Genomic DNA, 26,498 nt, shown 5'->3' on the forward strand with positions numbered 1-26,498 from the left:
AATTCTCACGAAGACATAGAGCATATGAATCCCGAAAGTTACTTGCTAGGTCTGACACGGAGAATAAATTCTCACGAAGACGTCGCTTTCACTCCCACTTAAAAGGGACAAACTCAATTATAGAGCTTTATGTTATGCAATGCAAGTGTTATGTGTGAGGAGAAATGTTAAAACCTCTAACAAAAAAAATAAAATAATTAATTCTTGAATATAATAAAATAAAAAATAATAATATATAAAAATAATAAGTAATAAAGAATTTGAAAGAAAAGAATTAAAAATTAAATAAATAAATTTTTAATTTCTAATTAATAGAGACAATTTATAATTAATTTTAAAGTTTGACATCGTACCCAGCGGAGTCGCCAAGCTGTCGTAACCGGTTTTCGTCCGGGCATGAATTTTTTTACTTTACGGGAAAATTGATGTGAATAAATGGTTTTGAAAAATAATTTGGGAGTCACCATCGGCCTTTTGGGTCAGGTAGGTCGAATACCTAAAAATTATCTTTTAACAAAGTTTTTAAGAAAACATCAGTTAAAAGATGAACTGATCTGCGTTTATAACCAAAAATTCTTTCTTTTTAATAATAAAAAGGGATTTGTGGTCGGTTACGTTTAGAGAATGATTAGCACCCCTACAACGCCCAAAATTGATACTTTTTAATTATAAATTGTCTCTATTATTATAAATTTAAAAATTCAAAATATATTTAATTTATAATCTTATTATTTCGAAATTATAATTATAAAAAAATATTAATTTATATATTTATAAATAAAATATTTATTTATTTAAAAATATATCAGTAAAGGACTTCTAGGTACCTTAAGACAGCTCTTTTCTTCGATATATATTATAATAATTAATTTTTTTTATAATATTTAATTTTAAAATACCAGAATAGGACATCCAGTTATATTAAGACTGCCTTTTTCTTTGATATTGAAAATAAATAAACATTATTATTTAAAAAATATATATATAAATATATATATATATATATTTATATATTTATTTATGTGATTAATATGAAAAAAATAATAATATAAAAGTAATAACAAATTAATATTATAAATAAATAATATTTAAAATAAATTTAAAAGTAATAATATTAAATTGCAAAATGTATAAAAACAATCAGGATCAAAATGAAAAGAAACAAAAAATTGGTGACTAAATAAAATAAAATATCAAAATTAAAGGGCATAATTCGAATTAATAAACTACTATGTATAATAGTATAATTTAACCTATTTAATTATAATGGATAAAAATTAAAATTTAAAATTAATATGGGCTAAAAAGGTTATTTTACCTTAAATATAAATATAAGCTGGTAATGACTAAAATATAATAGAATAAAATTAGAAGCCCAAATTAAAATGTTCAGAAGAATGATTCTGGTGACTAAATTGAAAAGATTACAAACTAGGATGACTGCGCGTGTGGTTTAGCCATTAGTGAAATTACGCCCAGGCCCCTCATCAAAACGGTGTCATTTCGATGAGGGTACAAATACCCTAAAACCAGCCTTTCCTAAAACCGACCTTCAAATGCCATTTCTCTCTTTTTCTTTCTTTCTAATTCTCTCTCTTATGAGAGAATTCTCTCATCTCTCTCTATATTTCCCTCGTCTGAGGGAATTCTGGGAGCCGCCGGCAGCCATACGCTGCCACGAGCTCCACCGCCGGTGGCCGAAAATTCCCAAATTATCCTAGATTACAAATCTCGACCTCCTAAGGCCGAATACAATCTCTGTTTTCTTTAAAAAGCTCCTAATCGGAGCAAATCTACAGTTTATACCTCCGGTTTTCGAGTGCTTTAGAGGCGTATGGTGGCGAGTGGAGGCTTCGACGATGTTGGTAAGTCTCTTCTCGTTCTCTCGTTTATTTTCCGTTTCTTGGTTTGCTGGTTGTTGGTCTCCTCTTTTTCCCCTCTGTTGGTGTCCCCTTTCTCTCGGGTTCTTCGTTTCTGTTTTTTTTTGGGTGCCCTCTCTGTCTCCTCCCTTTTTCTTTTGCAGGTTCTCCATGGCTTTTATAAGCCTCGACGAGTCTCTCATCGGACCAGTCCAAAGGGTTTTATCTGGTGAGTCACCAAACTATGTGGTGACTCACCCCATAGCTGCGACGTGGACGGCCGGCGTGGTGTTTCTGGAGTCTTCGAAGAGGGTAGCTTCGTGGCTGCTGCTGGAAGGTGCTGGAATGTGCAACGTGGAGGGGCTGTTGGAATGGAGAGGTAAAAATGGTGATTACATGTGATCAAAGTCGGTCAGACTAAAAATAAAGGGAATTATTCAAATAGTTTATCCTATATTTTAATCTAATCCATTTGATTACTTGTATTTTTTTAATTCTTAATTTAATAATATAATTAAATTAAGAAAATAAGTAAATTGAAAAATAAAATTTAATTATATAATTTATATAAATACATGACATGATTAATAGAATAGTTTTACTTAATTATTGTTGTTTAGATAATAATTAATTTTTTTATTAATATAAGTGATTATAAGGTAGCATATGTTCTAAAGATTCACAATCATTTGATAATGAAAAGTTCAAACACCCTTACAATCTCTGATGCTTGAACTTGAGATCTCTAAGAATAAAAATTAAAATAAAATATATTGATTAAATTTGTAATTTATGTATACTATCAAAACTGATCATAAACTCAATATACTGACATAAAATTTCAATCACTTATGTTTTGAATTTATTAATACGTATTAAATTAAATTATGTGATGCATAATGATATAATTAATAACAAAATTTTATTTAACAGTTATCTTATGGACTGTGATTAAAATTTTAAATGTTTGAAAATTTAAAATACAAAATTAAATCCTTAATTTATATATAATATAAGAATTAATAATGAATCCTAATATACCAACATAAAATTTGGGCTGTGCTAAAATTAAATTGGGTTGGATCAAACAACATATGATTTTTTGTTGTTCATTTGATTCCATTTAGCATTTCCAGCCCAAAAATTAGAAACAAAATGAGAATCCTGCTATACCCTAGACTCGAAAATCCATATATACACTCTGCTACCGGCATTTGCAACTTCGCCGCCGTTTTATCTTCAGAATACGCAGTGGCAGCTACGGTATTCTCTCTAAACCTTCCTTCCTCTTTATTGTTTATCTTCCTTTTTAATTGATTTGACTCAATCGAAATGCAGTGAGTTGGTGCAAAGATGAGTCGTGGGGCAGCAGCCGGACCCAAGGGGAAGAGGAAGGGAGCGACCTTCACCATCGACTGTTCTAAGCCGGTTGAAGATAAGATCATGGACATTGCCTCACTCGAGAAGTTCCTCCAGGATCGGATCAAGGTCGGTGGCAAAGCCGGTGCACTCGGTGATACCGTCACTATCACCAGCGAAAAGACCAGAATTGCCATCGTGTCGGATTCCAACTTTTCCAAGCGGTACTTTCCCCATTTCTCTTTTCATCCTTTAGATGTAATATGGATAAAGCACGTGTGCCGCATCTCTGAATTTTAAATTTTGAAAATGGCTTTGAATCTTAGACAGAGATGGTTTAACTCTTTTTGATTCATGATTAAGTCAATGATGACAATCCTGAAGGCTTGTTTCTCAAAACATTCGCAGTGGCCGCCTGAGAGCTTTCGCCTTCGCCGGGCTTGAGAGCTACTGCTGTTTTAATCCTTCCTTGGATGTCTGAGACCTTGACACTATTGCCTTGAATTTCCCTTTTTGGTTGCATTTTTGCTTAGAAATTGAATTGAACCTTGTTACAAAATGGGTTTTTGTTTGCTACGTAACTTGAATTTGAGTTTTTAAGGTAAGATTTTGTATATCATGTTAATATTTTAGATAACTTTAGCTGCTTATTGTTACGGATAGAATAGGATTAATGTTAAGGTCGATGATGACAATCCTTAAGGCTTGTTTCTCAAAACATTCGCAGTGGCCGCCTGAGAGCTTTCGCCTTCGCCAGGCTTGAGAGCTACTGCTGCTTTAATCCTTCCTTGGATGTCTGAGACCTTTATTGGGTTGTTTGTGAAAGAAAAGAACCAGCTTTTTATTTTTGACATATGAGTTTCAGTTGACTGATCTCTGAGATTTCTGTTTGGTTTCAAGGTACCTCAAGTACTTGACTAAGAAGTATTTGAAGAAGCACAATGTTCGTGATTGGCTTCGGGTGATTGCCTCCAACAAGGATCGTTCCGTTTATGAACTCCGCTACTTCAATATTGCCGAGAACGAAGGGGAAGAGGAAGAATGAAAAAATCGATCTAGTGTTTTCTCCAGCCACCTTAATGTTTATTATTTTGCTTAGGGACCTCCTTTATATCTGTTTCAGGTGTCATCTTGTTGTTCTTCAAACCTTACACAATTTTCAAAGAAATTTTGGTTGCCGATAGCAAAACCATGCAGTTTTCTTTAATGAGTTAATTAGTAAGCTCGTAATTGATCTTCAACCTAACCTATTTCTACTTTCCAGCAGCTTGGTAGTAAATACGTTTTGATGGCTGCCAATTTGTGCCAGCATCTTTCATGTAACTGCTGTGGTTGAAATCGGATCGAATCAGTATGTTGAGAACTCCTTTACTCCCACTATATCAACTTCGATCTATACTTCGTTTTGCAAAATCAAATGCCATACGCCCTAAAAGTTTGTTAAAAATTACTTTGTTTTTAAAATCTCATTTATTCGAAAGCGAAATCAGAATTTCAATTCTAAATGGTCAGTTGCAGAATACGTAGTTGGAGTAAATGTCGGACCACTTAGTTGAGTAACTGAAGTGGTAAGAATTGAAGAATTCATCGGTGAAGAATAATATTTTTTAACGGATAATTTGAAAAAGATTATAGAATAAAATGTTAATTATTTATTTTGATTAAAAATTTAAATACTCAAATAATAAAAATATTTAACACATTGTTTCCCCCCCTTCTAGTGGTAATTGGTTTATTTACTTAATCGTTTCAAACCTAGAATTAAGGAAATAAAAATAAAATACAGAAAGAGAGGAAGATTCAGGGAAAGAAGAAAGTGGTGGCTGATGAGTGGGTGGAAGTTAATAATTTTAACTTATGTGCATATCATTTTATAAATTTTGTATATGAAATCGACGTAGATCGACTGATAATTCGATATGTATCTTTTGAATATGTTTTTTTATTACATAATTATTAATCTTTATTAATTTAAATATACTTTTGCAATAGATTAAAATTATTAAGCTTATATAATAGTATTTAATTTAATGGTGGTGTTATTATATTGAATTTTATTAAAAATTAAATTAAACTTTAATGACTTGTAAGTGTACATAATATATATATGGCTTGCATCCCTAACTATAGCTATCTGTTAATGAAATTTCAGGGGGAAATGGATCATTTTAACTTTTTGTATTTGAGTGAAGGAATTATGAATTTTATAATCGTTTGACCCAATTAAAATATTACTAATAGTCAGATGATTAGATAAGTAATTTACCCTAAAATAATATGATAGTGAGTAAAGAGATGCTCTGCAACTGCCCCCGTTTTACGCTCCTTACGATACGCTCACCACCAAATATGATGAAAAATTCATCAAAACTCTGCCGTTCAAACTCCAAATCCATAAAGTGAAACGAATCACATCCATCCAAAGACAATATGGAATTACTCCGATTTGCGTGCGCGACGGCGTCACGGCCATCGACTTCAGTCGCAGTACTATTCCTCTCCAACACCCAGAGGAAGAAGAAGCAGAGAAATGCATGCTCAATCAGAGCTCAACTCAGCGATGACAATGACCCATTGCTCCAGTCGGCCATCAATTCAGCTTCTCTTCGTTTTCAGGAGACCCGACGACCAGGCAAGCAAAAAAAATCCCCCCAATTCACTCAACGTATTACCTTCTTTTCGACTAAGGTTAAGAATAATATGTATTTTACATGCAGACCCTCTTTTTGTTGACCCATATGCCGGGTGTTTTGTTTTGCCCCACACTAGGATGGATTTGGAAAACAAATCGAAACAGTATTGCATTGCGACCAAATTCATAGATGACAAACTGCTTCGTACTGTAAACCACATAGATGGGCTTAAACAGGTGATTTGACTAAGCTCGAGCTTGAATCGAACTCTTTGCAGTAGAAATTTAACTTTTCACTGTGAAAATTGCAGGTTGTTCTTTTATCAGATGGAATGGATACTCGGCCATACAGGCTTAACTGGCCAAGCTCAACCATCATATTCGATATATCCCCTAAAAGGGTATTCCAAAAGGCCACTGAAAAGCTGAATGGTGGGTGCCTGACTCTTGAACTTAATTCTGCTTAGTTTATTTATGGTATGATATATATTTTAGAGAAACAAGCAATTCCTTTAGTATGTTTTCTGTGTATGTCGGGAATTATGACAATCTGATATTTTTATTGCATATATGGTTGGTTTTTGGGTTGGATAAGTAGTTCATGTTCTGAGAGAATGTTCTTGAACAAAATTAGGTATCGGTGCGAAGATCCCGAGAAGATGTTTGCTTCTTCATGTTCCATTGGAATCACCTAATATTCAAGAAACTTTGGTTATGAAAGGGTTTAATGGTAACCGTCCGAGCATATGGGCTATACAGGTGAAAATGGCTTCTACAATGCTTGGCAGCCGAAACTTCTAAGGATTAACTTTACCTAGAAAAACTTTTTTTTTTTCATTTTTTGACTTTGTAGGGACTGCCTGTGATGACTTTGGCAAGTTTTGAAGAGATATTATTAACAGCCAGTGGAATGGCCATGAAGGGTTGCCTCTTCTTGGGAGAGTTGCCTGCATGGTTGGCAGAGACCGAATTTGGTAACAAGGTCTGTTGTGTTTTTCATAGCTTGTATCTGTTCTTTACTTATATTGCTTTTATTTAGGAAACACACTCCCATGTCTGGTTTTTGTGTTGTTGCAGTCCAGTACCCAGAAATGGATGGACAATCTTTTCATGAGCAACGGTTTCAAGGTGGAAATGATTAGCTACGATGAAGTAGCTAAACGTTTAGGTAAGGTAGTGAAACCGGGTGATTCTGAGAACATACTATTTGTTGCAGAGCAATTGCGGTGTTCGGATGATCAGGTACAATTGATTCTTTTTTTCCTGTTCAAATTGTGAAGCACGAGAGTGCATTAAGTTACAGATGAAGGTGTCATTACAACTAATTCAGCTCATATTGTTTCTCACATTTCCTTTTGTTGCTTGCTTTTGTGTTGTACATAATAACCGTCTCATTCGTTGATGGTGTGAGTTTAAGTGGCGTGTAACTAATGACGTATTTGCATTTTTGGAAAAGATGGAAACTTGGAGGAGAGAGCTTCAAAGGGTGGAGGAAGATGGCGATGAGGAAGGGTTTGAGGAGCTCTAAATGTAAATATGTTTTTTTTTGGGGGGTTTGTTTTCTGGTTAGAGCCTGCAATGAAATTCTCCTTTCTGTTCTGTTATTTCTTGCTAATTTTCCCATTTACATGTACATAAGAAGTCTTGAGAATATATATATTTTTTCTTTTTGGAATACATAAAAGTCTTCTGTTCTCAGTCTCCACCATCTGGAAATTAATTTTTGTTAGCAGTTTGTGTGTGCATATGTATTGATTCGACTTAGAAAGTATTTTTTTTTACAATGTTGAATTATTAGAGATAAATTATTGAATTACTTGAGTTAATTTACATTTTTACTTGATTTTTTGAATTTTGAGTTGAAAATTAAAATAACATTGCTTTAATCTTTAATTAATTTGGTTATTATGTAATCTTTTATTTCATTATTTTTTCAATTTCTCATTAATTTTAAGTCCATTATTACTAAATTTAAACTGCACGTCTTCAACCCCTTTATAATATTAACGTGTTACTTCAATTTTTCTCACAACAAAGGTTTTTTTTCTTTAATTTAATTTGATCTTCTTACTATAATTCTTTTAAATTATTATTTTTAAGTTGAAAACAATCAATATCATAACATTATATTTAATTATTACACTCAGATTTAAATAACATCTCAACAAATATATTCAATTTAACTAAACTCAAATTTTACAAACTTAATTAAAATAAATAAATAAAACTTAAATGATAAAACTATATCTGTAAACTCAAATTCTTTCCCTTAATTTCGTTGAATAATCTCTCCCGATCAGAACATTGCACTAATTTAATTAGACGAGTGAATCAACTTTTTAAGACAATGATAATTTCAATATCAAAGAAGATAAATTTAAAAAAAAGAAAAAGAAAAAAAGAACATAGATGTAATTCATGTGCTAAATTATGGATAATGACACGAATATTCAAACTTGTAACATCAAATCTAAAAGCGATTGAGCCTTTCTTAATTGGTGTAGATTAAGAAATAATTAATACTACAAAATTTTCAGAGAATAATAAATGAAACTCTCAAATTAATATATAATCATTCTCCCGCGCATCTTAAATCACTTGACGATCTTAGCTTTACCTAAAGACATAACTCTTCAGCCTTAATAATTCAAAGTGTGTGTGGACCAGATGAGATCCAGTTGCCGTGTGTGTCTTCTATTTCTTGCCAGTAGCACCTTTGCTACTATTTTTCTTCTGTCTTTGCCCTCTCCGCTTGTTATCCTCGGAATTCTCGTGACGATGCACCTCCTCGAACTTGATCGGTTTTATAATTACCCCAGGTTTCTTCACCACCTGTGTATGAAAAACAAGCAGGCGGGTAGATACAATTAATACTGCATGAAATGAACATATAGGAGATTTAAATGGGAAAAAGAGGAATATCAGAAATAGCTTCCTAAGTCGACTCCATAGTTTACAAATATCTTCTATGTCCACCGCGTAAAATAACTGAACAAGCACTCCAATTCTCCAACGAAATATATTAAGTTCCGAGGATTACAGTTCTGAAAAAAATGAACTTACTTCAGGACTATTCAGACTTCTAACTGCAGTCTCTGGGTTTCATTCAGATCCAACTGGCATGCGCGTACTTTGTTCAAAAAGTTCCTTGGATGTGAAGGGGTAGGGCAAAGTTTTTGTTTGCAACTTCTCAGCCTGCAAAATATAAATTTAGAGAACTCGACCATTTTACAACCGCAAAGAGTGCAATTAAACCATCCTATCAGTATGAATGAAATTTGCAGATCTTGTGACGAATATTAATGAACACAGATAGATAAAGAATTGGCTCATTTGACACAACCAAATATGTATTTTAAATGAAAAATGGAAGAACAAAACTAGACCACTTACCTTTTTATCCACCTTTTCGGAGATAATGACATGATTAAGATGTGCATCCTTCTTTTAAGTATTTCTTCCCTCTTCCGCTTAGCATCTTCATGTTCTTTAAGCATCCATGAAGGCAAATCTTTTTTTTTTTCCTGTACATCAGTCCATTGGCCCCAACCAGGGAGCAAAACAGGTTTATCTGGTTCGGGGTTTCCCTCATTCAAGATCTCCTGTTTATCCTTTTCAAATTCTTCTGCTACATCATCCCCAGCAAAAGCAAGTTGAATGAGCTCTACTGGAGAAGGGAGCTCATATGATTCCTTAGGGCCGGAGGAAAAAATACCATCCACCATTTGTTGTCGGCTATCTGAATCACTTTCCTCTTCTCCCTCCTTCAGAGTTTCCAAGAAAAGGAACAGAACAATAAGGAGCTGCCAGAACACACAAAGTAGAGCAAAATTTAAAGTATCAGAGAGATCGAACCTCAATGTCTTGATTATGCGCAGTGGGTTCACTGACTTCTTGCAACTTTTTGACATTTGGATCAATTCCATTCCCACTTTTCGTCTGTGATTGCATACAGACCAGTTAGGATGGAAACCCAGCTTACTCTGGATTAAAGAATATTTGAAGTGATAGAAAGGGATAATAACCTTTCTCCACGAGTCAGAAGCAAAAATAGCAGCTTCATATGTTGTTTTTTGAATCGGGTTCTCCAACAACATCATCAAAATTCTGTGATCCAAAAACAGTACAATATTCTATTACCCTTGCAGACTAAAAGAAAAGAAAAAGAGAAGGCTGCAAGAATATCAGAATCACTATTACCTTGAATACAGAAACATCGGCTGCTTCTTTTGAACCACGCGCCCAAGTAAATTTTGGACCTTGAAAAGTAACTTCCATCGACGCAGCATCAAAGACGAAATTTGAGAAACCCCTACTCACCCCATCCCGGTTAGTAGCACCTCCTTGCCTTTCATTTGATCTCAAAATAGCATTAAAATCCCCACCATTTAACCATGGTTTATCATCAACCGGATTCAGCTTTTCCAACCTTTCCCAAAGATAATTCCGGATCGAAATGTTAGTACTTGCATAAACAGCAGTGATAAAAACTGGTCTGTCATCCCCCACAACCTGCACCATAGAATGGATAAATTCGAGGTATAAAGAACAGTAACATTGACCTCATTATTCCAAAGAAGCCAAATCCCTCCGCTAAATCCTTGCGCTTCGTCCCGAAAAGAGCTTGAAAAACCAAGCCGTCGTATCACTCCATCAACTCGAATCCCACTCACTCGAGTTTCCATCAATGCCACAAAATTTGGACTATACTTCTGCATTAATCTCTTGAAATCTCGACGATAAGACGGGCTAACAACACCCTGACTGTTCCAAAACAAGCAATCAATCATTAAGACAAACTTTAGCTTGTTGGCCATCCTCGGCCTGTGAAGCGCTATTTAATCGAGCACCAACGCCTTCCAATTGAGAATCTGCTATACGGTTATATCCACTTTGTTCTCCAATCATAGAGTCTCGCATTTGAGAATCTATTTTGGCTGTTGCTGATTGAACCCAATCATTCAAAAATGGTCGACCTGGAGTTTTATAGTTAATCTGTTTTTTAACACGTAATCCTTTCACGGCATCTTCCCGACTCCCTTTGCGTTGACCCAATTTTCCGGAGTCAGTTCGGTTCCGAATTGAATTTTGCTTCCCTTTCCCTGGTTCAATATTGAAACAGCTGCGTGATTACCTATAGGTATAGATGGAACATGAAGTGTTCCGTGAGGAGCACCTTTTTTAATTATCAGCTAGGCCTTGGTTCATTAATGGTCAGACCACCTTTTTTATGAGTTTCACGTTGTTTGCCAGTACCTGTCGGAGCTCCCTCCATAGTTGCCACTGACTTGCCTTTGTTTCGGTTTACATCCATAGAACCAGTAGGAAGCACCGACTCTAATTCCCCACTAGTTTGATTCTCATCCACAGCCACTTCCTCATTTCCCAGTGTATTGAGGATATCAAACCGTGATTTTCCTATCTGTTCAGCAGTTACCCTGGAATCATTCCCTTCAACATTCGTTCTTTTTAATGAAGTACACTAAAATTTTTAATTATCAGTTCGGTTACGAACGGCTAATAGTTTCTAAAAATTATAATTTAATTAATGAAAATATTATTATAAAAAATCATTTTTCTCATTAAAATAAAAAACATACGTCTAATATGGTTTGTTATAAGAACAATTTTAGGGATAACAACATTATTGTTATAAACATACGTCTAACATTGTTAAATTATTAAATAGTTCAAATTGTTTCTTAGATTCTAAAAACATAAACACATCCTATAAATGCAGTTGTTGGAACTCAAAATCTTTAAGATTTTTAAAGTTGGGTTCTTTCATCCATTGTTTTCAAACTTAATGATGGTTTCAAGCTCGAACAAGTTAAAAGCCTACAAAGTCCACCATGCATCGATGCATATATTTGACTTGCTTAAACAGACGAACAGCTACAGAACAAACTGGTTGACGTGTGACATTATTATTAAATATACAGGCTATAATTGATTTTAGTTTTACTCTTGTTCCATGCCAAGAACCAAATCTCCATATTCTTTATTTCTAACTACAGAAATAAAATAAGTAATGCCTATCATGTTCTTTTCTGTTTATATATATACAGAAAAAGAATTAAGAAAGTATTTTATGCAGTGGAAGCACTCATGTGAAGTGCAACCAAAGAAGCATAGAAACCATCTTCGATGTTTATCAGAGTGTCGTGTTTCCCTTTCTCTACGATGACACCATTTTTAACCACCGCAATAACATTGGCATTCTTTATCGTTGACAGCCTATGAGCCACCATCACAGTCGTGCGGTTTACTATGACTCTATCGAGTGCATCCTGAACCACCCTCTCTGATTCAGCATCCAATGCGCTCGTTGCCTCATCTAACAGCAGTATCTTCGGACTTTTGACTATGGCTCGTGCAATGGCTACCCTTTGCTTTTGTCCTCCTGACAATTGAACCCCTCGCTCACCTACTACGGTGTCGTAACCCTGAATGAATCAAAGTTCGATTAAAAATGATTGTATGAACGAACTGAATTAAACCGGATTTGATCAGTGATGCCTAACCTGTTGTAATGAGCTGATGAACTTGTGAGCATTGGCCAACTCAGATGCAGCTAAAATTTCGGCCTCAGTTGCATTTCCTCCTTTTCCATATGCAATGTTGGCACGGATTGTCTCATTGAACAAAACAGGTTCTTGGCTCACTAGACCAATCTGTTGCCTCAACCACTTCAATTGGAGCTTTTTGATTTCGACTCCGTCGAGAGTGATAAGTCCCAAATCGGGATCGTAAAATCTTTGCAATAATGAAATCACCGTGGATTTGCCACTCCCACTTTCTCCAACCAAGGCAACAATCTGAAAGACAAAGGTTGACACATTAGTACTACATATGATTCAGTCTTCTGCTGATAAAAGAGTTTGAAATGGTCATGCTGTTACCTTGCCAGCATGGATGGATAAACTCAAGTCTCGGAAAATTTGAATGTCCGGCCTTAACGGATACTTGAAACTGACGTGACGAAGCTCGATATCTCCCTTAACGTTTTCTAGTGTTGTCCCGTATTCGTCGCTTGGATCTATCTTAGACTCGCGGTCAATAATTGTGAATATGGAGGCAGCAGCTGATTTGGCTTTGCTAGTATCAGGAGCTAAGGAGCTTGATTGAGAAATTCCAATAGTTGCCATTGTCAAAGCGAAGAAAACCTGAGGAATCGATATTTGTCTCAGTATCATAGAGACATACAATGCGAAAGGTCTTAAAAATGGACTCACTTGTAAAACATCGGAGAATGTCGCGTTGCCACGCTTGACAAGCTGAGCTCCAGCATAGAAACTGGTTGCATAAACATTAAACATAAAGAAGAATGAAAGTCCAAATCCTACTCCACTAATTAACCCTTGCCTTAAACCCGCTTTCAATGGACCCTCACATTTCTTGCTATAGATCTGCATCACTTTTTCCTCTGCACAAAATGAAGCCACTGTTCTTATGCTCCCAACTGCATCATTAGCAACTTGGCTTGCTTCCTCATACATCATCTGCAACCATTTAAATAACATCAAAATGAATTACATGATTAAAAACATATTGGTTTTTAAGCTATCAAAGTCATTAGTTTCGAGCATACCTTTGCATCTGCACTGAATCCCTTCATGGATTTTACTTCAACATATCCACTGACCCCTATCAGAGGGATTAGTCCTAGGACTATAAATGCTAACTGCCAACATGCAACATAAGCTATGACCAAACCAGCAATTGCTGATGCAATGTTAGAGACCATCTGAGCTAGTGCATCTCCAACAAGACCACGTATTGTGGCTGCATCGGTCGATAGCCTCGCACCAATTGCACCACTTGAATTATCTGGTTCATCAAACCAGCCAACTTCCATGTGAACTACTTTCTCAAAACAAATCGATCTAATTCGTTGGATAAGTTTACATCCAGCGACGGAAAAGAAGTATGTTCGTGCTAGAATTGACAAAAATGATGCCAGGCCAAGGGTCATAAATATCAGTGCCCAGAATCTTGAATCCTTTTTCAATACATTAGGCGGTTTATAAAACATATTGATCATACGGGAAATTAGGATACCAAAAATTGGAAGTATGACACCATTGGCAGCAGCGGATATAATTCCGAATAGGATCACAGGAATCTCTGGCTTGTTGAGGTAAGCAAGCCGGAGGATGGAAACATCTGGAGGCTGCTTCAATGGTTGTTCAGAATGGTCTTTGGTATCGACCATTGCTGAATCATTGACATTCATTCCAGCAGGCAAACCAAAGGATACAGAGAAAGAATGATGGCCACTATTTCCCATAGATGATTCCCTACTGATAGATCGCTTCAATGATCTTTTCAGGCTTGATTGTCTAAACAGTTCTGGAGTAATGTCTGATACATCTGCTACCTTTTCCGAACCTTTGTTTATTTCTTGTAGTCGAATAAGCTGAGAGTACGCTCCCTCGGGATCCTTGAGTAGTTCTGAATGTGACCCTGCTTGATACGCAAATATTGTCAACAACGAGAAAGTATATGATAATGGTTAGGCAAATGTACAAAAGAATAAAGCACTACTAACAATACTCGACTAGTTTTGAATGTGACCCTGCTTGATGCACAAAATGTTATTGACAATGAGAAGGTATATGACAGTGCTTATGCAAATGCGTGAGATCATAAAGCGCTATTAACAATAAGTTCAGTGTTTTACAAACTTGCTTTTAACCCACCTTTTTCAACCATCTTTCCCCCAAGAATGACAGCAATCATATCTGCATTTCTCACGGTACTCAAACGATGAGCAACAATGATCATAGTCCTATTGCCCATTATCTGGTCCAACGCCTCTTGCACTACTCTTTCTGATTCTGCATCTAATGCACTTGTAGCTTCGTCTAAAAGTAAAATCCGGGGGTCCTTTAGAATTGCTCTTGCTATTGCCACTCTTTGCTTTTGTCCACCAGAAAGCTGAGTTCCAAGCTCTCCTACCATGGTATCTAGTCCCTACATATGAAAATCAAAGTTTTCACATCTTTTATATGATCTGTGATGCAAAACAAGAAATAATCATATTTTTCGGACAAGGGATTAGAACCTGAGGTAGTTTGTCGATGAACTTAGAAGCATTTGCAAGTTCAGCAGCGACATGTATCTCTTCTAAGGTCGCATCTTCCTTTCCATATGCAATATTATCCCTAATGCTTGACGTAAACAGCACAGGTTCTTGGCTAACAAGACCAATCTTTCCTCTGATCCATCTAAGTTGGAAATCTTTGAGACTGATGCCATCAATAAGGACTTCGCCAACTTGTGGATCATAAAACCTCTCTATAAGACTAATTACAGTTGATTTCCCACTTCCACTCTGTCCAACCAAAGCAGTTGTTGTGCCACTTGAAATAGAAAGAGAGAATCCACTGAAAATTTGCTCTTCTGGTCTGGCAGGGTAACTGAAACAAACATCCCTCAGCTCGATATCCCCACGAATGTCCTCCAATACTTTCCCCTTTGTGTCGTACGGATCAATCGCTGGCTTCCTTTTGATGGTCTCAAACATCTTATATGCTGCAGCTTGACCAGCGGCAAATGCACTTAAGCATGGTGATGCCTGCCCCAGGGACCTTAAACATCCATGGACCCCGTCATTAAAGCGAGAATCACATTAAGTACTTCAGCATAATCAAGTCAAAACAAAAACTCAAGTTCTCACTTACATGGACCCCGTCATTACAGCGAGAATCACATTAAGTACTTCACCACCAGTATACCCTCTCTCCAAAATCATCCTCCCGCCAAACCATACAGCCAGAGCATAACTGCAGAACATGATCAACATAACTACACCGAGACCGAGTCCAGCAACAGTACCCTCATTAACGCCTGATTTATATGCAGCTACAAGAAATTTGTTGTAATTGCTTATGGCTTGCTTCTCTCCAGTAAATGATGCAACCTGGAATCAGATCAAATAATTGGTCATGTCATTTCACTTAAAGAAAACAATAACTATGTTTTATGTAGAACATACAGTTCTAATTGAATGAATTGTCTGTTCCACAACAGTGGCAGCTTTAGCATAAGCAGATTGTCCACGAGATGCCATCTTAGATATTATCACAGCCATTGTTCCACCAGATATTACAAGTAGAGGGATTGTGGACAACATAACAAGAGTAAGAAGCCATCCTCGGATGAATGCTACAATAAAACCACCAAAAATGTGGACACCAACTGTAACACCTTCCCGACCTGAGAAAAAAGTAGGCAGATATTTTGATGATTGCATCTATATGATGATTTCTGTTGGACTTTCTAATCAATTTGATGTATACCTTCTCTCCCATGGCATCTTGTATGAGAACTGTGTCACCGGACATTCGTCCAATGACCGCTCCTGTGTTGGTTTCAATATCAAAGAAAGCAATATCTTGTCTCAATATGGTTTCCAAGTACAAGCCCCTTATTCTTGCAGCTTGTCTCTCACCAGTGACCATCCGCAACTGACCTCTGAAAAAATAACAAATCCTAGCTTTCTCAGTCTCTGCTTAAAATAAGACAAAAATATTTAAAATGAGAGAATTACTTACGTAGAAATGCTGCCACCCCAGCTCCCACAGCGAGGTAGACTAATCTCAAAGCAACCTAAGATTTTGCAAGAATCTAGTTAACGAAGGCTTCATTTCAGAAACTCAAAAACAAATATAGATTATTAATAAGTTAAAACTCTACCTTGGAGACCACATCAACCACTTTGTTGTTACTCTGGTTTTTTCCAAATGCGTCAGCAAGATCACCGAACAGGATTGTCACAATGGGCATACATAAACCATTCCCGATGGCACTGATGGTGCCAATGATCATTAACATGATATCCCTCGAATCAGAAAATGCAAACAGCTTGTATAACGGAACAGAGTTGGTTTTCTTATCTCCTTTGCTGTTTTCTGAATATTGATTTTCTCCACTCACGCCAGATATTTTCTCTGGTTCTTCCTGGCTTTTCGATGAGCTGGCCCCATGCAAGTCGGTATCATCATTAAAGCCATTCTCATTGGCCATTGTTAAAGTTCCTCGAGCTATAAAAGTTTGATTACTGCTCCAACAGCTTCAGAATTTATACTGCGACAGCAGCACTGAATCCAAAATGGTCAAACAAACTGTATGTGAAACCAGAATAAACATAACCTTAATTGCTACGAAAAGTTTGTCTAAGGATCTGAAATCCGTAGGGAAAATAATTGTTTATGGTACATTTGAGGATTCAATGAGATTTCTAATTCTATAAGCAACTAAAAAGAATTTGAGACCGTTTGATGTAACTCAAAACCTCAGTTTTCCAATTCCACAGATTTAGATTTCAACATGCAAAGGTGTGAATGAGTACAGAAAAGAAAGTGGAAGCATATTAAAAAGAACATAGAGTAATTTTTTACAACGTCCATGAAAACAAGGCAGATACACAATCAAGATCATTGTTTTAATGAAAAAAAACTCTGCCATCTTGGACAGGTCTACTCTTGTAAGACATCAATGCACAGTAATAATATTTTAGAAAAAAACTGATGAGGACGAATAAATTTAGCACCTTGATTAAGTTTTTCCATGAGCCAAAAAACAGACAACAAAGATCCCAAGGAAGATGAAGAGAAAAGAGAAGATGGTTTATTTATTACTGAAATGCCGCAAAATTGAAAATCTCAGCTGGGGTAGTATTGATTCATATATTAAAAGATGGAAGAGTAACAAAATGACATAAGACGCATCCCCTGTTTTTGACTGCAAAACTTAAACAAAACAAAACAAAATTTGCAGAAGCTGAATTCCTTAAAATGAAGCTTCGTCTTCACTATAACATGGGAAAACATATTTGAGCAAACCCAAATTCCAAATACCCCTAAATCACCCAAAAAAAGGAGAAAATAAAAAAGGATAAGAACAGAATAAAAAAGATACCTTATGAACTGAGAATAAACGCATGGTGACTCCAGCGGGCATCGATTCGTCCATTGCACTGGAAAGTTGCTGGTGAAGTTCAACTGATCCATTTGAAAAACCGGGGGGGGAGGATGTGGGCAAACACGAACCTGATGAGAAAGCCAGTGGCTGAGGAGCTGAATGAGAGGCTCGGAAAGGCATGGCAGCAGGCCGGATTGTCGATAGAAATACAGGAGGGCCGGGGTAGCGCTCATATCCAGGTGAGGTTGTCGGAGCAGCGGTAATTGGACGTTTAGCAGGATTAGGTGAAGGAGAAGCTTGTGGTGGAGTAGCCATTGCAATGAATCCAAAGCTTTCCTTGATTGAATAACGATAACAGTGAAACGATGGGACCAAAACAAGTAACGCAATTCAAAGCAAATGGAAGAAATCAATCAATATTTAAGAATCCCCACACGTAAGGTCACCACACTTCAATCACTTAGCTCTCTACTTCACCTCAATTCAATCTTCAATACAACCCCTTCTTCTAAAATCTATTAAAAACCATGAATTAAATCCAGGGTCGTTATGCATATAACATAAATAAATTAAGGAAATTTCAAACCAGATATATGAGAAATGAGGAAGACAGGAGAATCTTTTGTTTGAGTTATCATAGACTTGGAACCAGAATAATCTTTCCACTATTTTTAATCGAACTCACTGTTCGTTGCTCTATGTTTGGCAAAGCAAGTCCCAAAGACGAAGCTCATTAGCCCAGTGTTCCTTTGGTACCCACCCGTTTTGTCTAAATCGGATCACTCAACTATTAATAAATTTACATTTTAATTATTAATTAAATAAAAATCATAAATTAATCATTAATGTTATCATTTTTAATTTTTATTTCGAGCAAATTAAACAAATATTCGCTTTCATTTCATTTTCATATTTTTTTCAAAATTATTTTATGTTAATCTGAATATAATTATTCTTTAAAAAAATTATCATAATCATTAAATATTTTAAGTTAAGTACAACTGAGTATCTTCAAACTTGATTTGCATTTAACATTAGGATCAAAATCATATTTGTTTGTCGTCGACGATTGTCGTTCATGTCCAAATTTTATCAAATGACTCCTTCACTTTTTGATTTTGAATTCGAAATCAGCTTCGTCACAAAAATGTCATAACAATGTACATCTAGATTTGAACTCTTTGGTCCCCTACCTTTGTTTGGCCACCTCCTATCGGTCGATATGGGTGGCCTTCGAGTAAGATGTCCCTTGTGTCGGTTTTTACTGTTTTATTGTTCAGATCATCAAAAAGAATACTCGATCATCATCGTTTAAGAGATAACTTTCTAAATATATGTGTCTCTAGGATCGTGCTTTGTTGGAAAACTATGTAGAACTGTAGTCTATTGCCATTCATGGCTATTAGTTCATTGTGAGGGTCCCGTTGTAGTTGATTTTCAGTACGTAGTCGAGACAGATGTTATGTGCAAGATTTTGTGGAGTAAAATCGGTGGCCGTTGAAAAGGGTTGTCGGTGACACTTTTAAGGATTTCGATCAAATTTATTTTGGTTTTGAGGTGAAGGCAAAATGTATGGAGAGATTGGTCGAGCGGAACGAGATTTTAAGGTGAGAGATGCTAATTAAATATGTGGTTGAAGATGCTAATTTGTTTCCAAGTTATTCCTTTTCTAGAAGATGCTAATTCTTTATTATGATAAATATTAGTATATAATAAGTCTGTCTTTCTATTAAACAAAGGAACATGGATTTCATTTGTGTCATCATCCATGACGTTTTACCCGACAACAGATAGATCGTGTTGTCTGTTGGGTTGAACTTTAAATATGAATATTAAATCCAGATTCTATCATATAAATTTATAATAAAATACTTCCTATCAAAGAAAAAATATTTATTACTACAAAAACAAAATTAAGCAGTGGAAGCACTCATGTGAAGTGCAACCAAAGAAGCATAGAAACCATCTTTGATGTTTATCAGGGTGTCGTGTTTCCCTTTCTCTACGATGACACCATTTTTAACCACCGCAATAACATCTGCATTCTTTATCGTCGACAGCCTGTGAGCCACCACCACTGTCGTGCGGTTCACCATGACTCTATCCAGTGCATCCTGAACCACCCTCTCCGATTCTGCGTCCAATGCACTCGTTGCCTCGTCTAATAGTAGTATCTTCGGACTTTTGACTATGGCTCTTGCAATGGCTACCCTTTGCTTTTGTCCTCCTGACAATTGAACCCCTCGCTCGCCTACTACGGTATCGTACCCTGAATGAAATAAAGTTCGATTAAGAATGACTGTATGAACGAACTGAATTAAACCCGGATTTAATCAGTTATGCCTAACCTTTTGTAATGAGCTGATGAACTTGTGAGCATTGGCCAACTCTGATGCAGCTAAAATTTCGGCCTCGGTTGCATTTCCTCCTTTTCCGTATGCAATGTTGGCACGGATTGTGTCATTGAACAAAACAGGTTCTTGGCTCACTAGACCCATCTGTTGCCTCAACCACTTCAGTTGGAGCGTTTTGATTTCGACTCCGTCGAGAGTGATAAGTCCCGAATCGGGATCGTAAAATCTTTGCAATAACGAAATCACTGTGGATTTGCCACTCCCACTTTCCCCAACCAAGGCAACAGTCTGAAAGAAAAAGGTTGACACATTAGTACTACATATGATTCAGTCTTCTGCTAATAAATGAGTTTGAAATGGTAATGTTGTTACCTTGCCAGCATGGATGGACAAACTCAAGTCTCGGAAAATTTGAATGTCTGGCCTTAACGGATACTTGAAACTGACGTGACGAAGCTCGATATCTCCCTTAACGTTTTCTAGTGTTGTCCCAGATTCGTCGCTCGGGTCTATCTTAGACTCGCGGTCAATAATTGCGAATATGGAGGCAGCAGCTGACTTGGCTTTGCTAGTATCAGGAGCTAAGGAGCTTGATTGAGAAATTCCAACAGTTGCCATTGTCAAAGCAAAGAAAACCTGAGGAATCAATTTCGGTCTCAGTATCATATAGACATATAGCGAAAAGGAGGTCTTATAATTGGACTCACCTGAAAAACATCAGTGAATGTTGCATCACCGTGCTCGACAAGCTGAGATCCGACATAGAAAGTGGTTGCATAAACATTAAACAGCAAGAAGAATGAAATTCCAAATCCTGCTCCACTAATCAAACCTTGCCTTATCCCTGTTCGCAATGGACCCTCACATTTCTTTCTATAGAGCTGCATCACTTTTTCCTCAGCACAAAATGAAGCCACTGTTCGTATGCTCCCGACGGCATCGTTAGCGACTTGGCTTGCTTCTTCATACATCATCTGTAACCATTTATATAACACATAAATGAATTATATGTGTAAAAAACATACTTCTTTTTAAGATATCGAAGTCGTAAGTTTTGAACATACCTTTGCATCAGCACTAAACCCCCTCATGAATCTTACTTGAACATATCCATTGACCCCTATCAGAGGTATTAGTCCAACGATTATAAATGCCAACTGCCAACTTGCGACAAAAGCAATGACCAAACCAGCAATGGCTGATGCAAGGTTTGAGACCATTTGAGAAAGTGCATCTCCAACCAGGCCGCGTATTGTGGCTGCATCGGCTGATAGCCTTGCACCAATTGAACCACTTGAATTATCTGGTTCATCAAACCAACCAACTTCCATTCGGACCACTTTCTCAAAACACATCGATCTGATTCGTTGTATCAGTTTACACCCAGCGATGGAAAAGAAGTATGTTCGTGCTGGACTTGTCAATAATGATGCCAGGCCAAGGGTCATAAATATCAGTGACCAAAATCTCGAATCATCTCTCAATTGATCGGGTGGTTTAAAGAACGTATTGATCACACGAGAGATTAGGATACCATAAGTTGGAAGTATGACACCATTGGCTGCCGCAGCTATAGTTCCGAGTACAATCACAGGAAGCTCTGGCTTGTTGAGGTAAGCAAGTCGACGAATGGACACCTCTGGAGGCTGCTTCAATGGTCGTTCGGAATGGTGGTCTTCGGTATCTACCATTGTTGAATCATTGACATTCATTCCAATAGGCAAACCAAAGGATACAGAGAAAGAATGATGGCCACTATTTCCCATAGATGATCCCCTACTGATCGATCGCTTCAACGATCTTTTCAGGCTTGATTGTCTAAACGATTCCAGAGTAATGTCTGATACATCCGTAACCTTTTCCGACCCTCTGCTTATTTCTTGTAGTCGAATAAGCTGAGAGTACGCTCCCTCGGGATCCTTGAGTAGTTCTGAATGTGACCCTGCTCGATACACAAAACATTGTCAACAATGACAAAATATATGATAATGTGCTTAGGCAAATGCACAAAAGAATAAAGCTCTACTAACAATACTTTTAACCTACCTTTTTCAACCATCTTTCCTCGATGAATGACGGCAATTGTATCTGCATTTCTCACTGTACTCAAACGATGAGCAACGACAACCGTAGTCCTATTTCCCATTATTCGGTCCAACGCCTCTTGCACTACTCTTTCCGATTCGGCATCTAACGCACTTGTAGCTTCATCTAAAAGCAAAATCCGGGGGTCCTTTAGAATTGCTCTTGCTATTGCCACTCTTTGCTTTTGTCCACCAGAAAGCTGAGTTCCATGCTCTCCAACCATGGTATCTAGCCCCTACATATGAAGTTCCAAGCTTTCATATCTTTTATCAAATTTGTGATACAAAACGATAATTAAACATGTTTTCGGGGGCGAGATTCGAACCTGAGGTAATTTGTCGATGAACTTAGAAGCATTTGCAAGTTCAGCAGCGGCACGTATCTCTTCGATGGTTGAATCTTCCTTTCCGTATGCAATATTATCCCTAATGCTTGATGTAAACAACACCGGTTCTTGGCTAACAAGACCAATCTTTCCTCTGATCCATCTAAGTTGAAACTCTTTGAGATTGATGCCATCGATAAGGACTTCACCAGCTTGTGGATCATAAAACCTCTCTATCAGACTTATTACAGTTGATTTCCCGCTTCCACTTTGTCCAACCAAAGCAACTGTTGTGCCACTCGAAATCAAAAGAGAGAATCCACTGAAAATTTGCTCTTCTTGTCTTGCAGGGTAACTGAAATACACATCCTTCAGCTCAATATCCCCGCGAATGTCCTCCAATGCTTTCCCCCTCATGTCATACGGGTCAATCTCCGGCTTCCTTTTGATAGTCTCAAACATCTTAAACGCTGCAGCTTGACCGGCTGCGAATGCACTCATGCATGGCGATGCCTGCCCTAGGGACCTAAAACATCCGTAACCACCACAAATTCAGTCTGTGAGCTATGAAGAATGCATCTTGATTAAGTTAAAACTCGAATTTTAACTTACATGGAACCGGTCAATACAGCCATAATCACATTAATTACTTGACCGCCGGAGTACCCTCTCTCCAAAATCATCCTCCCACCAAACCATACGGCCAAAGCATAACTGCAGAATATGATCATCATGAGAACGCCGAGACCGAGTCCAGCAGCCGTGCCCTCATTAACACCTGATTTGTAAGCAGTAACAAGAAATTTGTTGTAATTGCTTACGGCTTGCTTCTCACCAGTAAATGATGCAACCTGTAATCAGAGTATATTATCGGTCATATATTTTCACATAAAGAAAATAACGACGACAACAACAACAACAACTATGTTTACGTAGAACATACTGTTCTAATCGAACCGATTGTCTGTTCGACGACAGTGGCAGCTTTAGCATAAGCGGATTGTCCACGAGATGCCATCTTAGATATAATCATAGCCATTGTTCCACCAGATATCACAAGGAGAGGGATTGCAGACAACATGACAAGGGTAAGAAGCCATCCTCGGATAAATGCTATAACGAAACCTCCAAGGAATGTGGACACCAACTGTATAAACTTCCCGACCTGCAAAAAAATAGGTTAATATTTCGATGATTTCGTCTATATGACGATTCCCATCAGACTTTTTAGTCGATTTGATACATACCTTCTCGCCCATGGCATCCTGTATGAGAACTGTGTCACCAGACATTCGTCCAACGACCTCTCCCGTGCTGGTTTCGACATCGAAGAAAGCAACATCTTGTCTTAATATGGTTTTCAAGTACAAGCCTCTTATTCTTGCAGCTTGTCGCTCACCTGTGACCATCCAGCAACTCACCTCTGAAACAATAACAAATCCAAACTTCGTCAGTCTCTGGTTAAAATGAGACATAAAGTACCTAAAATGAGAACTTTACTTACGTAGAAACGCCGCCACCCCGGCCCCGGCCGCGAGGTAGACGAATCTCAAAGCAACCTGAGATTTTGTAACAAAAATCTAGTTAATTCTGCCTTCATTTCAGAATCTCAAAAACAAATACAGGTTGTTAATAAGTTATAACTCTTACCTTGGAGACCACGTCAACCACTCTGTCGTCGCTCTGGTTTTGTCCGAAAGCATTGATAAGATCTCCGAACAGGATTGTCATTAGGGGCATACATAAACCGTTCCCGACAGCACCGATCGTGCCGACGATCATTAAAACCGTATCCCTTGAATCGGCAAATGCAAACAGCTTGTAAAGAGGAACAGAGTTGGTTTTCTCATCTCCTTTGCTGCTTTCGGAGCCTTGATTTTCTCCATTCACGCTAGAGATTTTCTCCGGTTCTTCCTGGCTTTTAGATGTGCTGACCTCATGCGTGTTGGTATCACCATTCAAGCCATTCTCATCCGCCATTGTTGTGGTTCCCTCAACAACTTCAGAATTTATACTGCAACTGCAGCAATAAATCCAAGTTGGTCAAACCAATCGTATGTGAAACCAGAAAAAGAAACACAACAATTTGAATGCTACGAAAAGTTTGTCCAAGGATCTGAAATCAACTTGGAAAGTAATTGTTTAAGGTAAACATTTGGTGATTCAAGTAGATTTCTGATTCTATAAGCAACTCAAAAGAATTAGAGATCATGTGATCTCAACAAACATCAAGATCATTGTTCCAACATCAACATCAGGATTAAAATAAAGGAATAATTTTTTAAAAGGTCCTGGAAAACCAGGCATATACACCATCAATATCGTTGTTTAAATCCCTGGAATACATAAATTTTGTAGAAGCTGAAGTTCTTCAAACGGCGCTTCGCCATCATCTGAGCAAAACTCAAATCTCAAATACCCAGAAATCACACAAAAAACAAAAGTATGCATATATCTATATACACACATATAAGAACAGATTAATGAAAAAAGAGTCATTGAGAAGCATATACCTACCAAATTTTCAAAAGGGTAGTTGAGATGAAAAACTCTCAGTGTTTTTATCCACTTATTTCTCCAACTTTGTTGCCGGGTGGCCTGTTTAAGTTAGAGCTGTTTCTTGAACAGCAAGTATCTCGCCTTGTAAAAAAAGTCTTTCAATATTTTTGCAATTTATAAACCCTGTTTGGCAACCCAGGAAACAGAGTCAAATTGTTTTTTGCGAGCTTTTCAAATCTGAAAACAATATCTCAGTTATTCTATTCCCTCTGCCGAAGCAATAATATTATATATATTCTATTCATACGTACGTATATATTTTCATTTATTATGGCCTACGCTATATACTGGAAAATTACAACCTCGGATATTAACCCTTTAACCTCTATGTTTTGTTCATTTGAGTTTTTTTTCCGTCAATTGCTTTAACTTTAAAAAAAACGTAAATATTAAAAAATTAAAATGGGAAAAATAATTAAGGGCTAAAAATATTTTTTTCAAAAAGTTTAAGGATCAACAATATCATTAAACCAAATTAATAATATTAATCCAGTCAAAAAAAGTAACGTGTAACACATAAAGAACTCCCATGGTAGTTCATCGAGACACTTAGCCATGATGAAAGCTCCTACTTTATTTATTTATTATTTGAAGGATAATCTCCCACTATATAATTATTTAATACAATCACTATAGTATCATTTTAGCTATAACTCAGTTGAGGATAATAATATTTTTTTAATTATAAAAATTAGGTTAAAAATTTATATTGTATTATTGATTGATATTACGCTTAAATTAGTTATTAGTAATTCAGTCGAAGGTAATATAAATTTGTATTTTTTAATATGTGTTTTAAGTGTATAATAATTCCTTTTAAAAGAATTGTGTATTAATATTTTTTTGAATGAAGTAAAAGCTAAAGAAAAAATATATCAATGAAGTCTTTAATAAAGGACCATGAATGTCCTGACGAAGGATGGAATCGACCCTGTCCGGAGGGGTACTGAAGAGAGCCAAAGTCTAACAGTGAACTTTGCCATGAAGTCTGCTGCACGGTTAGGCTATCGCTTGATCAGACTAAAATTAACATGTCAAGACGGGTATAACAAAGACGACACCTGACGAGCTTGTCCAAAGGGAGAGTCCACCGAAGCATGGAGCAGGAGATGATACCCTTCGCTGTTATCAGTTTGAACCAAGATTCGCTCGAAGCCTTGGACCAAGCTAAAGTAAATTTAACACTTACCATTCTTGTAAGATCACTTGTAAATACATTCTTTTTACAAACAATATATTAAATAATAAAATATATCAACTACACATTGCTAAAGTTAAAACTAATAAGAAATTAAGAATAATAGCAATATCTTAGGATTATTCGTTGAAAAATTATTGGACCGTAAATGTCAAATTTTCACGTCTTTGACTTTTCTTTAGTCTCCTTCTGGATTGGC

General features: G+C 36.7%; 5 protein-coding genes and 2 non-coding genes across 12 annotated transcripts; 4 read left to right on the plus strand and 3 right to left on the minus strand.

Annotated features, from left to right (window-relative positions):
* Positions 1–970: 970 nt before the first annotated feature.
* On the minus strand, positions 971–24,805 carry LOC120127362 (ABC transporter B family member 4-like). Of its 5 annotated transcripts, none has more exons than XM_039145273.1 (13): positions 24,193–24,702; positions 24,047–24,101; positions 23,790–23,965; positions 23,486–23,707; positions 23,155–23,393; positions 22,543–23,068; positions 22,179–22,452; positions 21,197–22,074; positions 20,840–21,106; positions 20,505–20,768; positions 20,126–20,420; positions 19,674–20,047; positions 971–987 (listed from the first exon to the last, which is right to left on the minus strand). In XM_039145273.1, the coding sequence occupies exons 1-12, from the start codon at positions 24,520–24,522 to the stop codon at positions 19,692–19,694; spliced, it is 3,882 nt and encodes a 1,293-aa protein (XP_039001204.1). In that variant the 5' UTR covers positions 24,523–24,702; the 3' UTR covers positions 971–987; positions 19,674–19,691. The 5 variants fall into 5 exon arrangements, with proteins under 5 accessions (XP_039001204.1, XP_039001205.1, XP_039001208.1 ...); XM_039145274.1 differs by having other exon boundaries at positions 974–994; positions 19,681–20,047; positions 24,193–24,701; XM_039145276.1 differs by lacking the exons at positions 971–987; positions 19,674–20,047; positions 20,126–20,420; positions 20,505–20,768 and adding exons at positions 11,925–12,296; positions 12,375–12,668; positions 12,753–13,016; positions 13,086–13,111 and having other exon boundaries at positions 20,866–21,106; positions 24,193–24,805.
* LOC120127366 (60S ribosomal protein L22-2-like) lies at positions 3,008–4,459 on the plus strand. The gene is made up of 3 exons (XM_039145281.1): positions 3,008–3,122; positions 3,198–3,442; positions 4,119–4,459. The coding sequence occupies exons 2-3, from the start codon at positions 3,213–3,215 to the stop codon at positions 4,261–4,263; spliced, it is 375 nt and encodes a 124-aa protein (XP_039001212.1). The 5' UTR covers positions 3,008–3,122; positions 3,198–3,212; the 3' UTR covers positions 4,264–4,459.
* LOC120127488 lies at positions 3,580–3,703 on the plus strand. The gene has a single exon (XR_005516551.1). It is a non-coding gene; the product is annotated as a small nucleolar RNA SNORD14 (small nucleolar RNA).
* LOC120127479 lies at positions 3,899–4,022 on the plus strand. Its single transcript, XR_005516543.1, has one exon. It is a non-coding gene; the product is annotated as a small nucleolar RNA SNORD14 (small nucleolar RNA).
* On the plus strand, positions 5,517–7,523 carry LOC120127363 (putative S-adenosyl-L-methionine-dependent methyltransferase MMAR_0539). Of its 2 annotated transcripts, none has more exons than XM_039145278.1 (7): positions 5,517–5,850; positions 5,936–6,087; positions 6,162–6,282; positions 6,485–6,609; positions 6,704–6,832; positions 6,928–7,092; positions 7,268–7,523. In XM_039145278.1, exons 1-7 carry the CDS (start codon positions 5,649–5,651, stop codon positions 7,376–7,378), a joined length of 1,005 nt encoding a protein of 334 aa, XP_039001209.1. In that variant the 5' UTR covers positions 5,517–5,648; the 3' UTR covers positions 7,379–7,523. The 2 variants fall into 2 exon arrangements, with proteins under 2 accessions (XP_039001209.1, XP_039001210.1); XM_039145279.1 differs by having other exon boundaries at positions 5,519–5,850; positions 7,307–7,523.
* Positions 8,554–10,074, minus strand: LOC120127365 (U3 small nucleolar RNA-associated protein 14-like). The gene is made up of 5 exons (XM_039145280.1): positions 9,876–10,074; positions 9,706–9,789; positions 9,244–9,614; positions 8,914–9,045; positions 8,554–8,682 (listed from the first exon to the last, which is right to left on the minus strand). Exons 1-4 carry the CDS (start codon positions 9,948–9,950, stop codon positions 8,925–8,927), a joined length of 651 nt encoding a protein of 216 aa, XP_039001211.1. The 5' UTR covers positions 9,951–10,074; the 3' UTR covers positions 8,554–8,682; positions 8,914–8,924.
* Positions 16,876–18,347, minus strand: LOC120127367. Its single transcript, XM_039145282.1, has 2 exons — positions 17,776–18,347; positions 16,876–16,955 (listed from the first exon to the last, which is right to left on the minus strand). Exons 1-2 carry the CDS (start codon positions 18,091–18,093, stop codon positions 16,899–16,901), a joined length of 375 nt encoding a protein of 124 aa, XP_039001213.1. The 5' UTR covers positions 18,094–18,347; the 3' UTR covers positions 16,876–16,898.
* Positions 24,806–26,498: the final 1,693 nt, after the last annotated feature.

The sequence above is a fragment of the Hibiscus syriacus genome, unplaced genomic scaffold (assembly GCF_006381635.1).
Source record: "Hibiscus syriacus cultivar Baekdansim isolate YM2019G1 unplaced genomic scaffold, ASM638163v2 tig00110467_pilon, whole genome shotgun sequence".
NCBI classification, from domain to species: domain Eukaryota; kingdom Viridiplantae; phylum Streptophyta; class Magnoliopsida; order Malvales; family Malvaceae; genus Hibiscus; species Hibiscus syriacus.

What these genes read in the sequence shown, in the direction of transcription:
- LOC120127367 (XM_039145282.1), bottom strand. Translation starts at nt 18,093, where the DNA reads ATGGCTACTCCACCACAAGCTTCTCCTTCACCTAATCCTGCTAAACGT. An exon ending in GTTTATTCTCAGTTCATAAG is followed by an intron (nt 16,956 to 17,775) that starts GTATCTTTTTTA and finishes TTTTGGATTCAG; the next exon opens with TGCTGCTGTCGCAGTATAAA.
- LOC120127366 (XM_039145281.1), top strand. Translation starts at nt 3,213, where the DNA reads ATGAGTCGTGGGGCAGCAGCCGGACCCAAGGGGAAGAGGAAGGGAGCG. An exon ending in GATTCCAACTTTTCCAAGCG is followed by an intron (nt 3,443 to 4,118) that starts GTACTTTCCCCA and finishes TTTGGTTTCAAG; the next exon opens with GTACCTCAAGTACTTGACTA.
- LOC120127362 (XM_039145273.1), bottom strand. Translation starts at nt 24,522, where the DNA reads ATGGCGGATGAGAATGGCTTGAATGGTGATACCAACACGCATGAGGTC. An exon ending in GCTGTATTGACCGGTTCCAT is followed by an intron (nt 23,069 to 23,154) that starts GTAAGTTAAAAT and finishes CGGATGTTTTAG; the next exon opens with GTCCCTAGGGCAGGCATCGC. An exon ending in TCATCGACAAATTACCTCAG is followed by an intron (nt 22,453 to 22,542) that starts GTTCGAATCTCG and finishes CTTCATATGTAG; the next exon opens with GGGCTAGATACCATGGTTGG.
- LOC120127365 (XM_039145280.1), bottom strand. Translation starts at nt 9,950, where the DNA reads ATGATGTTGTTGGAGAACCCGATTCAAAAAACAACATATGAAGCTGCT. An exon ending in CTTCTGACTCGTGGAGAAAG is followed by an intron (nt 9,790 to 9,875) that starts GTTATTATCCCT and finishes ATGCAATCACAG; the next exon opens with ACGAAAAGTGGGAATGGAAT. An exon ending in CGCATAATCAAGACATTGAG is followed by an intron (nt 9,615 to 9,705) that starts GTTCGATCTCTC and finishes GAAACTCTGAAG; the next exon opens with GAGGGAGAAGAGGAAAGTGA.
- LOC120127363 (XM_039145278.1), top strand. Translation starts at nt 5,649, where the DNA reads ATGGAATTACTCCGATTTGCGTGCGCGACGGCGTCACGGCCATCGACT. An exon ending in GGCCACTGAAAAGCTGAATG is followed by an intron (nt 6,283 to 6,484) that starts GTGGGTGCCTGA and finishes GAACAAAATTAG; the next exon opens with GTATCGGTGCGAAGATCCCG. An exon ending in AGACCGAATTTGGTAACAAG is followed by an intron (nt 6,833 to 6,927) that starts GTCTGTTGTGTT and finishes GTGTTGTTGCAG; the next exon opens with TCCAGTACCCAGAAATGGAT.